This window comes from Pelecanus crispus, chromosome 16 (genome assembly GCF_030463565.1).
Source record: "Pelecanus crispus isolate bPelCri1 chromosome 16, bPelCri1.pri, whole genome shotgun sequence".
Taxonomy (NCBI): domain Eukaryota; kingdom Metazoa; phylum Chordata; class Aves; order Pelecaniformes; family Pelecanidae; genus Pelecanus; species Pelecanus crispus.
The window spans coordinates 6190298-6202958 of NC_134658.1; the positions used below are offsets into that span (position 1 = coordinate 6190298).

The 12661-nt window shown below is 54.8% G+C and overlaps 1 protein-coding gene across 1 annotated transcript in view; it reads left to right on the forward strand.

Annotated features, from left to right (window-relative positions):
• The window catches only part of RUNX3 (RUNX family transcription factor 3), a 38645-nt gene that overhangs the window by 722 nt on the left and 25262 nt on the right, over positions 1-12661 (forward strand). Inside the window, exons 2-3 of the mRNA XM_075721979.1 lie at positions 699-855; positions 5814-5918. Coding sequence (XP_075578094.1) covers positions 699-855; positions 5814-5918 — 262 coding nt within the window. The remainder of the gene's footprint in view (positions 1-698; positions 856-5813; positions 5919-12661) is intronic.

The following is a 12661-nucleotide window of genomic DNA, read 5'->3' on the forward strand; positions in this document are numbered from 1 at the left end:
CCGGGCACCCCCGCTGCGCCCCCGGGGCTTGGGGGGGCCGGGGCCGGGCGAGCAAAGCCCCAAAACAGCTCCGCGGGAGGAGCGGCGGGGGGAGCCGGGCAGGGCGGCAGCGGAGCCCCGGGGAGCCCGGCGGGGCGGGGGTGCAACCCGGGTGCTCGGGGGGCTCGGGGGGTGGGGGCTCGGGGGTGCTCCCCGGGCGGGGGGGGCCTTTCTCCGCCAGCCGGGCGCAGGCTCCGCGCTCCCGTCCGCGGCCGCGCTTCCCCCGGGCCGGGCGCGGAGCTCCGGGGCCCGCAGAGCGGGCGCCCAGCGCTCGGCAACACTTTTTGCTGGGTTTTTTTTTTATTATTATTATTATTTGTTTTGTTTTTAATCCCCCGAATCAAACCAAATAAAAGCGCAATTCCCCTCTAGCGGCACCGAGGCCGGCCTGACCCCCCCCTCCCCACCCCGCGGAAGCCCCTCGCTCCTTTTAACCCTTTTTTTTTTTTTTTTTTTTTTTTTAGCTCATTTTCCCATTCCCCCTCCAATTTTCCAGCCTTCCTCGGGGATTCGGATTGCTTTTGCTTTTGGTTTTTTGGTTTGGTTTTTTTTTTTTTTTGGGGGGGGGGGTGGGTGGATGTTTTAGGGAGGGAAACCGTAGGGCAGGTTAGCGCGGACCGCAGTTCGGTTCAGCCTAAAATCCTCTCGCCCTGCCCTAGGTCGTAGCCCTCGGAGATGTCCCCGATGGGACGGTGGTCACGGTGATGGCAGGGAACGACGAAAACTACTCGGCAGAGCTCCGCAACGCCTCCGCCGTGATGAAAAACCAAGTGGCGAGATTTAACGACCTCAGATTTGTTGGGAGAAGCGGCAGGGGTAGGTACCGGCCAGGAAATGGTTGGCTTTTTTATTTCGCTTTTTTTTAAAAAAAAAAAAAAAAAAGAGTGGTGGGAAAAAAAAAAAGTTTAGTTTTATTTTATTTTTAACGGTGTATTTGTCACGGGCCCGTGGTTTGGTTGCTGCGGGCTGGGCTTGTGGGGCGAGGAGGAATCCCCCCCCCAGCCCCGAAGCGGTTCCCGAGGGATGCGGGAGGGATGCGGGAGCAGCCCCGCCGGTGGCTCTACCCCGGGGTTCTCCTCTGCCGAGGCGCTGGGTACGGGCAGTGCAGGGGGAAGGAGACAAAAAAAAACCCAACACCAAAAAAAAAAAAACCAAACCCAAAACTCATTGTAAAACCTCGGCGGTGGGGTGAGGCAGCCCTGGCCCAAATCCTCCCCAAATTCTCGGCGAGGTAGGAGGAGGCAGCGGCCCCGCCGCAGGTGAATGTGCTCAGGGGCAGCAACCCACCTGGCAGCTCGGGTTTTTCTTAAAATGGTGGGGGGGAAAAAAAAAAAAAAAAAAAAATCAGGTGTTTAAATTAAAAATAATAATCCGGTGCTCGGCACGAAGAGCGCAGTGGGCAGGGGTGCGGAAAGGCTCCCTTCGAGCGGGAGGTGCGGGAGCCGGGCGCAGGGCAGAGCTGCGGGTGCTTTTTTGGGGAAGGTTCGCTCGTTTTCTCCACGCTTGCCGCATGGAATAAGCGGGACAGAAATTTTAGTTTCTGGCCGTAGAGGTTGGCTCTGTCATTTAGCCCTAAACGGATCACGCTGCCCAGGCTTTTTCAAAACAAATCGTCAAGGAAATCAGGCTGTGCCGTCCCAGGAGAGGGAAATAAATCCCCCGAAAACGCAGCGGGTGTCAGGGGCAGAGCCCTGCCTGCCCTTCCCTCCCGCCTGAGCCCTCGCAGCCCGGCCGTACCTGAATTTCCAAGACTATCAACAGAATTTCAGCGTTTCATCGCCAATAAACGCTGCAGATCGGAGCACTTAATCGTTCGTCTAAACAAAAAATAAGAATATGATATTTTAATGGCTATATGGCAGCGTTTTCTCAAAGGCTTCGAATGTATACACACGATGTCAGATATATTTTGACTTCTCTGCATTAATTAAAAGCAGTGATGTTAGGAATTATTTGCATGTAATAACTGTTTACTTGTTCCTCTTTATGAAACTTGAATAGTTTACATTCTTTCATACATTTCCTTTTTCCTGTTGGCTCCTTCTCCATGTTGCAGTTTCTTTAAAACTCTCCACTTAACTGGTTGCAGGTTGATGGATGGAAAATGTTTTTCTTTTATGAATTAAGCTTTCATTTCTGTAATCAATTATTCTCTTAGGCTCTTTTCTTTCTGGGTTGTTTTTTTTTTTTTTTTTTAATCCTCCTTACACAAATTTCCAAACTGAATGCAACCCAATCTCAGCTTGACTCTTGAATTCATTATTAACTTTCCTCCTCTGCAGTCCCAGCCTCTGAATTAACAGTAGTTTACAGTCTCAGAAAGCACTCGGGTGCATAAGCCTCCTTCCTCGGGCAGAGTCCTGGCAAATACTCATGACAGCAGTGGAAACACCTCTGCTGCCTCTAACAGGCTTCGGAGCAAGGAGCGTAACTCAAGTGCTGATTTTTTTTTTTTTTTTAAATATATTCTTGTGGGATGAGGCTTTGTAATATTTGAAGAGAAACAACCCCGTCGGGGCTCCCTGGGGCTGGCGTGAAGGCGGCACAGTGGGGTTTTCTCGCAGTGTGAAGCGTGTGCTTAGTTCCCCGCGTACGGCCGTGCTTTCCCGGCAAGGGGCTCTTTCAGACCTCTTCAGTGTGAAAAATCGTTTCTATTGAATTTTTATTCTGGGTGTCGCACTTGCTTTCCCTTGTTTGGCTTAATCTCTGAAAGCCCGGTGCTGGTTTCGTTTATTCTGGCAGAAATCTGGATTTGCTGTGAAATAGTTTGTTGGAGCAGAGCTCTGTGTGCGTGTGTGTGTATAAATGTTTGTGTAAATCCGACGTGTGGAAGCGTGCATCTGTAAACGCGGACAGTCTGCCTCCGTGGACAGCCCGTACGTGTGCCTGAGCTGCAGGAGCCCTGTAAAATCAAAAGCAGCGAGGCTCTCATTTTGAAAACATGACTTGAGGTGGTTCAGAATTGGGTATTTTTAGTATTAACGTGTCTGGGATCATTCCCCAGCACTGTGAACTGGGAAGAGCAGGTCCTTAGCCCCCCCCCCCCCCCCCAAATTACCATCTCCATGTGTAAGACAAAGGGAGGGGAGAAGGAGCAGTTTCCCTCTATGCTTCGCTCAAAAGAAAAAAAAAAACCCACCAAAAAAAAAAAACCAAAACAACCTTTTCTGCTCGGATTGCACTATATAAAATGAAAGCCGAGGCCAGCGGGGTGCTGCGATGCTCGCTGCACCCCACCGCCTGCTCTCCCGGCTGGAATATCCCCCCGGAGCATCCCGCAGAGCTGTGGGTGCTCCCAAACCCACCCAGGAGCTGGGATCCAGCCCCACGCAGCGGGTGAGCCGCGGCTGGGGCCGGGGCGCAGTGGGAAAGAGTAACCTCAGCCTGCCTTCACGAGAAGGCGGGAAATGAGTAAAAATGATGCTGAGTAATAATTGTCATTTTCGATTCATGGGAGGATTTTTGAGAGCTGTTAAGAGACACAGAAATGGCCCGGCTGGCTCCGCGCTGCGGCTCTCCTCCCTGGAGGGGTATTCATATCTGCAGCGCGCAGAGGGGGGAACCGAAATGCAGGGAAGTTATTTGACATGGAGAATAAAAAAAACTAAAAATAAAATATTAAAAAAAAAAAAAACCCCGATGCAGTAGTAAGTAGGAGAGCCGTGCACGGCTCCTCGGGCGTGCGGGAGGGTTCTGTGTCAGCCAGACTCGCCTGCACGCTGCCTGCTCCTCGCCTGCAAACCAAGGGGCTCCCTCCCCCTGCCTCTTCTCCCGTGGAATTCTCTAAATAATTGCTCCTAATAATCCTCATCCCCGCACTCCGGTCCTGCAAACGTTTTGCCAACAAATCCTCCGCGCTGGTTGTTTTTTACGTGGCCGTGCGGGCGCCCGGGAGCCTTCATGCTTTGCGGGCTGCGGCAGCGCGGCTCTTCCGTGCAGGTTGTCAGCGCGACCGCTTCGCCGAGGATTAAAATTGTATTTGGGAAGGGTAAAAAAAAAAAAAAAAAAAAAAAAAAAAAAAAAATCCTTTTTTGTGCAGAAAAAGAGCTGGAGGCTTGTGCAGTGTTTAAGTCCTGTTTTGAAGGCTGAGGTAGGGCATGGGCTGGTGCTTGCTGTCCGCTTTGCAGGCAGCGTTCCTGTAGGGAAACTCTCCCACCTGGGATAACTGCAGGATGTTCTCCGGAGGAGATAATTTCATTTTTCCATTTATTCTTTTTTTCCTTCTAGCTGTATAAACACTGGTTTGGTTTGCTATGGATATTCTCAGGTCCAACCCCGTAGATGTGTGATGGTCAGGATCTGAAAACCCCCAGTCCCTTTAGGGGAAGAGGAGGGGAGGCGGTTTGCACTGCGTTTATTTGTGAAATAAAGGCTGGAGGAGCTACGGGCTATTGCACGGGCATTTCCAGCCCGATTCCTGCTGGGGTTTATACCTCAGAAATACTCGATACCTTTAAAATCCCACGGTGATTGCTCTGGGGGGGGGTGGTTAAGGCGGTTTGCTCCCACGCACGTGCAACCTCCCCCCTTTACCCGAGGGACGCCCGAATGCGGGGGGGCTGCGGGAGAGCGCGCGGCGCCGGTCCCCGCGGGAAGCCCGCGGCCTCCCCGCCGGCTGGGCGTCGAGTGGGCGACGGCAGCCGAGATGGGGCGAGGAGGGGGGCAGCGGGGGCTGGGCGGCGGGAGGTGGGTGGGTTTGGGGCTGGGGTGGGAGCTGGGAGAGGAGAGCGGGGCGGCAGCAGGGTGCAGGCGTGGTAACGCCCTCCATGATGCCAAAAGCGTTTTTGGGTTGCGGATGGAAACCTGTTCTGCTGGGCCAAGGGATCACTGTTGTGTTCTTGCAAAATTGGGCTCCCAAGAGCTTTTCACTGCTTTACCCCCTTTTTTTTTTGGTGGTGTTTTTTTTTTTTTGTTGGGTTTTTTTGGTTTTTTTTTTTTTTTTTAAAGGTGGCAAGCTCGGTGCTTCAAAAGCATCCCTGAAAGCCCCATGATGGTGTCTGCACTCTGTCCCAGCAGCAGGTTCCTGCTCTCTGGTCAGGGCTGGGAGAAGGGGACAGCTCCCACAGCTGGTGGGGCCACCGGTCTGGTGGCCACTTTTGGTGGCCGGAGCTGGCCGGATTCAGGTCCCCATTTTGCAGCTTCCTGGGGGCCCTGACCCCCGTTCGCGGGCCGCAGGTGGCCGCACGGCGAGAGCCTGGCACAGCTCCCGTCCAAATGTCCCCATGCGGGCGCACCCGCGGGGCCAAAGCCACCGGGCTTCCCCCCAAACGCCAGCACCCGTCGCCTGCAGACTGAGGCCACCTCGCCAGCTTGCTTCCGCAGGAGCATCCCGTGGGCGCCAGGACCCGAATCCGCCCCTCGCGGAGGGGGTCCCGCGGCCAGCGCCGTGTTTGGGCTGGATTCCCATGAGAAAAGGGGAAGCATCTGAGCGGGCAGGCAGCGGGAAGCTGCTGTGGGTGGAGGGGTCGGTGTGGGGACAGGGCAGGGGAGGGGGGGACAAGTGGCTTTTCCATCCAGGAAGGTCCTGGCTCCCGCTCTGAACCGGGTCCAAGCCTCTCTCTGCTGCAGCCAGCTGAACCCCAGCGGGAGCCGGCCGAGCTTTGTGTCTCGGCAATAATGTCTCATAAAATTAAATGATGTGTGTGTTGGAGTTTGGTGGATGTGGATATTTGTGTCTGAGCTTGCTCCAGCAGGAGCCTTTTGCTCCCGCAAGAGCTGAACCCATGTGAATATCCTAATTTCTCTTTTTTTTTTTTTTACCTCGCCCTACTTAGGAAAAAGCTTTACCCTGACGATCACTGTGTTCACCAACCCCACCCAAGTTGCTACCTATCACCGAGCCATTAAAGTGACCGTAGACGGACCCCGGGAGCCACGAAGTAAGTGATGTGTTTTATTTGGCAGCCCCTGACAAGCGCGGGAGGGGGATGCAGGGGGCCGAGCTCGGCGTGGCCGAAGCATCCAGGATGCTTCTGCGGCCGGGCAGAGGCAGCCGGGGCAGGCGCCGTTCGCAGCACGCAGAGCTAACGAGACGGCATTGGCGTGGCCGAGCGAGCCCCGAGAGCGCGGGCACCGCGTGCTCGCTTTTATTCTCTCCGTACGGCGGAGCGAAGCCCAGACGCGGCGGGCACGGCGTCCTCGCTTTTATTCTCTCCGTACGGCGGAGCGCCGCGCGCGGCCCCGCCGGCTGCTTGCCCTCGCCATGCTCTGTGTCCCATCGTGGAGGGATGGCTTTATCGCTCCGGTGCTTGTGGTGGTTGGGACGTCGGGAAAACGCTTTGGGCTTGGACAGCAAAAATATAAAGGGCTGGAGTCTGGCGGGGCGCAGGGTGTTTCTGGGGGGGTTGCAAAGCCAGAGATGCCGTGCCCGGGCTTTGGAGGCTGACTTGCTGATTTTTAAACTAAAAATGTTTGCAGGCTTCCTCCGTACCGTGCCTGTATTTGCCTGTCTGTCCGCACGGGCCCAGGAGAGCTCGGAGAGCGCCTTCCCCTTTTGGTTAGCCGTGGTTTCGCTTTCGGGTTGTCAAAGGCTCTGGCTGGCAGCGCCCACGGGCAGGGGCTGCGTCGCTTGAGAAAACCAAAGAGGTGATCCGACCGCAGAAAGGCCTTTCTGTTTTGATCGAGCAGGCTCTCCTGGATGCGGGACGGTGCCTCTTTGGCGGGGATGGCTCTTTGCAAAGGCGAATCGCCCTCGCCGGCTTGGTTTTCGGCGTCGGGCTTGTTTGAGCTCACCTTGGCATCTCCCGTGATCCGAGGAGTGTGGGGAGATGCTCCGGTGCTGTCGGCCGGAGGCGTTTCCTTCTGCCGTGAGCATTAATTTGCTCGGTGGGACCCCTTGTGCGGTGGGACCCCGTGCCACCGGCCTTTTGCTCCGGCTTCGCCCTGCTCGCTCAGCACCCCCACGGGGACTACAAGGCAGAGCTTGTTCCCTTTGCTGCAAAGCTGTCGGTGCCCAAATTGAAGGGAAATGGTTTGATCCTTCTAAATACGCTTTCGAAAATATCTTCTGTTGATGCTGTCGTTGGGCCATCGGTGCCCCTCGATGCTAGGCCAGGTGGAGGCTGGTGTTTGATTTGCATCGGGGCTTGCTGGATTTTCTTCCCCCTTGATTTTTTTATTTTGGAGCACGAGAGGCTTTACGGGAGCCTGTCGAGCTGCCGGGCTGGATTTGCAAAGCCAGCATCCAGGCGATGCAACGCTGTTGGTTTTTGGTTTGGTTTTTTTTTTCCTTTGAAGCCAGAAACACAAGGCAGGTCCCTGTTGTGGGGCTGCGGCAGCGGCGGCGAGCAAACGTGGGTTGTGGTGGGCGCTGCAGACACCGGGAGCGGGCTCAGCCCCGGGCTGGGAGGGGAAAGCAGGCAGGGGTTGGGCAGGGAATTTCACAACTCTTCCAGGTCAGGAATAGAAACCAGGTCTCCTGACTCCTGGCTCAGCCCCTTATCTGTTCCATCAGATTGCCTTTCTAATAATAATAATAATCAGGAATACATAAATAATAATACAAGGCGAGATAGTTACTACTCTTAGCGTTTGGTTTGCTCTGACTTCACCGATAGCCGGCACTCGCCAAACCCCTGCTGAATCATACCCGCTCCTCCTGAATTTCAACATCTCGGTCGATCGCTCACGATCTTTAATTTAAACTTTCTGATACGGAGGGGAAGGCTTCGTAGCCAGGCAGGGAGCTGGGGGGCTGAGCCGTGGGCGCGTTGGCCCTGCGCTGTTTGGGTTGGGGCTGTGCCTTCGTTTGGCATCATTAGGCAAAAGCGGAGGATGGAGCAGCTTGGCGTGCCCGAGGGATGCCCTCCCTGGGATGCTGTCCCGGGCTGCAAGGTCAGCAGTTCTCTGCTTTTTTTTTTTTTTTTTTTTTCCTGATTTGCGGACCTCAAAATGTTTGTGCAGGAGGTGTAGGCTCCTTAGGGAGGTCTGCGTGGTGTTTATTCGCTGCTTATGCCCTTGCCTTGTGTGGACCCCAAAGGTCGATCTCTCCCCCATCCCTGCACCCTCATAGCCCATAAATTGCTGATCTAAGGAGTTTAGACCCAAGTTGTCTTTTTTTTTTTTTGAGATGATCGTAGATTTGTTGGCAGTAAAGGTCATATTTTGACTCCCAGTTTGACCCTGGGACTTAAATTCAGGATTGATGAAAATCTAGTCTTGCACTGGAAGAAAAAAAATTTAAAAAAACCCTTTTGTTTGCCACACTTTGGTTTGCATTTTCTAGTGAGCCTGAAATGAAGAAGAATAATTAAATAATGCCCTTTGCCCTGCCTTCCCTGCAGTCCTCTGCAGAATCCCTTGGCGTGGAAATACCGGCTGCAAAACGATCCGAGCTCACTCGTGGAAACCCAGCGTGGTTTTTCCCGGTTAACCTGCCACTGGGTGGCTCTCCGGCATAGCACCCCTCGGTGCGCGGCACCCGCCGGGCTCGGCAAGCGGAGCCGGTAGAGCCCCGGGAATAACCACCGTGGGCCAAACACGATGGCTTGCGCTGCCCTCCCCTGCTCGGCTTTGGGAGGCGAGAGCTGCCGGCAGGAATTGCCATTTTAATGTGTGCGTATAGATAGTATGTACTTTTTTACATATATATAAAAAAATACATATATGTGTGTATATATGTGCATATCTATATGTGTGCGCATAAACGTATATGGGTTTTTTTCCTCCCCTTGGCTGCAGCGTTGCAAATGAGCGGGACGCGGTGTGCGTTGGCTGCCCTTGCGCAGGATCAGAGGTGGCTGGGTGTGGGGCTGGGGAGGGGCTGGCGCGAGCGGGCAGAAAAGCACCCTTAATGTGGAAAGAATTGGCCATTTGTCTTGGTATCCTGGGAATGCCCTGGGCATCATCTTCTCAGATGCGGCAGAATTCCTCCAGCAAACGTTCTCGTGGGGTTTTTGGGTCAGAAATGCAGCTGGACTCCACGCCCCACCTCTGAGCATCCCATTCATCTTCCACCCCTGTCCCATCGCTTCATCTCAGCCACTGAGCGAGTCTTTTAACTAAAGCTGCGCCCAGAAAAAAAACTTCTGAGGAGCTTGAAATTGAGTTGGGCGAGAAATCGCAGGGAAGCGGGTGACGGCCGGAGCCCCTCGCGGGGCTGGGGGATGGAGCCTGGGTGGGGGGGACCGGGAGAGCTGGAGCGCAGTGGGGCAGACCCCCAAGCGTGCCCGTCTGAAGGACCCACAGCCAGGCGAGGAGGAGGAGCAGCGCCAGGGCGTGTGCGGGGCCGATAGCGGCGGCGGCTTTGGCCGAGCCCCCGTCTCGGCCGCTCTGCCACGGGCCGCGAGCGTCCCCTGCAAGCCATCACGCAGGCTCCCTCCGAGTGCCCCGCTTGCTTTGAGACTTTTTTTTTTTTTTTTTCCCTTGTGCTCAGGCTCTTTCTGGGTTAGATCTGGAGGCAAAAAAGGACGTTTTTTTCAAGTTGACACCTTAGCTCTAAACAAATGGCGCGGCGGGTGCCAAGTGTTGACATACTTTGTGCAAACAGGAAGTAATAAAATATTTGAACTTCCTGTGGAATTTCCTTCTTTTTTTCCCCCCCTTCTCTGCAGCTCTTTATTTAGCAAGAGCCCGACTGGGCCGAGCTGCAGCCCTGGTGCAAAGCCCTCTCGCATCCACAGCTGCTTGCAAAATAATCCACAAGAGGCAGAACATGGAAAAATGAATAGCTGGAAGCTATACAGGGATGTTTAGTCTGTTCCTGGGTAAATGGGAGCATCTCCAGGGCCTCCCCCATCACACCCACCTGCTGCCTGCCTTCCCTTTCCCTTCTCTTTCCCTTTCCCTTCCCTTCCCTTCCCTTCCCTTCCGTTCCCTTCCCACCTCTCACCTCCTCCCCGCTGTCACTCTTGCTCTCCTCCACCCAGCTTCCCCTTGCAGCCCCAGCCCCTTTCTGCCCATCTCCTGGGAACTCTTGTGCAAAGTCTGTTGGGTTTTTTATGGGTTTTTTTTTTCCTTTAAATGCCTTTTTCTTTGACTTTTTTTTTCTTGCTGCCATTCAGTCTTCCTTAACCTCTCTCACCACTTCCTAAATCTCCTTTGCCCTTAACCCCTTGTTTCTGATTTCCACCCCATCCCTGCTGTCCTGGCTACCATGTCGAGGAGGAAAGGGAGACCAAGAGGACTTGATCACCCCCCATAACCCACGTGGGGAAGCACATCTATACCCAGCCGTGCTCGCCGGGGTTAAAAATGAACCCTCTGGCTATGAGTGTGCGAAGTGCCCCAGGTGCTGGTGCCGGGGAGGTGGGAAGGGGTGCCAGGCAGCCGCGCTGGGATGTGCAGAGCCCTCTCTGCTTGCATGGCGAGGGCTTGGACTGCTTTGAGTGTAAAGTTGCTTCCTGAGGTTTAATGCTGCATAAGTTTGGGTGAATGGAGCTGTTTCTCCCCACCCCTGCAGCAAAGAAGGTGAGTAGAGGAGGGAGCGAGGCACTGGGGGCTGCAGACCGCCCTGCTCTTACATTGCAGTTTAATTTTCTCCTGTCCTGGGCTGAATTACAGTTGGCCTTGATGATCTTAAAGGTCTTTTCCAGCCTAAATGATTCTAATCCAGCCACCAAGCCAGGAAACATGAAATTGCTACTCTCTCCTTAATTGGTTTAGCGATGGACTTGGTAGTGTTGGGTTAATGGTTGGACTGGATGATCTTAAAGGGCTTTCCCAACCTAAATGATTCTGTGATTCTGTGAATGATGAAATGCAGGGTGAGGAAGGGAGGGATGTAGTTTAGCTTTCCACACCTGAAGAGCGAGGGGCAGCGGGGTCCCCGTGTCCCCCCTTGTTGCCCATTTGGCCGCAGCAGTGGTGCGAATGCTTGCGGAGGTGCTGGTGCTGGTGGTTGGTGTCTCCTGCCCTGCTTGTTTTGGGTGTGTGCATCAGGTTTGGTGCTTTCGGTCATGTTCCCGGTTGGTGTGACCGCAGCAAGTGCCAGGAGCGGGTCCCCATCCTGCAGCGTCTGCTGGCTTGGACCGGGAGGAGGAGGAGGGGGCTTCTGGCTGGGCTTCCCCCGGCCAGGCAAGAGCATTTCATATCCTCTCTCTCCCACCACGTTGCCTCTGCGTGTTTTTTCTAGCTGGGCCCCATCCTGCACAGGCACAAATCCCCTCAGTGGCCACTTTTCCTCCCCAAAAGGCTTCTTCCCCCTGTGTCCCTGGGGTGGGAGCGATGGGGCCATGCTGGCAGCAGTGCCACCCCGGAGGAGACAGCCCGGCGGCTGCCGCTCCGGCTTGCTGCAAGCACCCGCTCCCCCCTTGCGCAGCACAGAGCCGGTGGGTGGAAAGGCTTCTCACCTCCCACAGCTCTGAGTCGTTTCCAAGAACCGCCGCTTTTTGCTTTCGTGTTTTCGAGAGCCTCAGCTGGGTGAGGGTTTCCCTCCCTGCCTGCCCCCCATGTGCGTCAGCCTGAGCCGCAGCCCAGCCCCACGCTTTTGGATGGGAAATGAAGAGTTTGGGATCTGCAGAGGGTGGAAACCCCCTTGGCCGTGCCTGTGCAAGGTGTTAGTGGCATCTGTGTCCTTGGGGTGCTAGCAGGCAGCGGGCGCAAGGCTGCGGCTTGGGTGCTGCCTGCCTTTGAGCACCCAGTGCATTCGGGGCTCTTGGCTTCAAGTATGGGGCAAAAAAGCAAAAAAAGCTGGGAGAAAGATTGACTGTAAAGGGGGAAATCCTGTCTGTAAATGCAGCCTGAAGAGGGCTTTGCCACTGGTAACAGTGGGGTGCCGGGGTGGCTGCGGGACGAGGGTGCCCGTGGCCCCGGCCCCGCCGTAAGGGCATTTCTGCCAGCGAGCGCTTGCAGGTGGCGGCCGGGGAGGAGAAAAGGTTGTCTCAGCATTTACTGGGGATGACACACACCTCGCTGCGGCTTCTCTATCCCTCTCGAAGCCATGCTGATAAAAGCAGTGCCCTGAACCACCCCGTCCTGTGTGTGACCTGCCAGCCTGGACACACCTCGGTGCTGCTGCCCGCACCCCCGTATCTCACCGCCTCCGTCTCGGTTCTCATCCCACGCCCAGCGCCTCGCCGGCCCCAAACCCCAGCGTGTCCACAAACTACCCTGGAAAAGCCTTTCTCACTTTTTTTTTTTTTAAATTTAAGTTGCATCTGAACCCATTTTTCTTGAGTTCAGAGGAGTCTGTGCTGTGGATGTAATTTTTTTTTTTTCCTTTTATTCCTAGTGGATGCTCCAGTTTGAGGCTAGAGAGAAAAAGGATGCATGGACCGTGCTAGCAAGGCAGGCAATCCCCCCTCTACTTTCCCCATACCTCGTGGCTGCAGATGAGCCTGAGATTTACTACCAGAAATAGCAAAACTGAAACCTGTTTTACTCGGGGAAGGGAAAAGAGGTGAAATATTCCCCCCCATTAATCAAAAGAAGCTCTGTAGAGGCCCTGATATGCTGCTAACAACTAGAAATCGCTAGGCATCCCCTATAAGACGGTGCTGTGCTAATTGGAGCCTCCCACCCTGCCCAGTTTCACCCGCAGATTTTGGACAGGGGGGTGGGAGGCCAAGCATCCAGGATTTGCATTCACCGTGGGCTGCACTGGGAAGCCTCAGCGCTTTAATTCAGATGGTTGCACGCGTGGAGCTGGTCCCTCCCCACCGCCCGCTCTGCTCGGTGCTGGGCT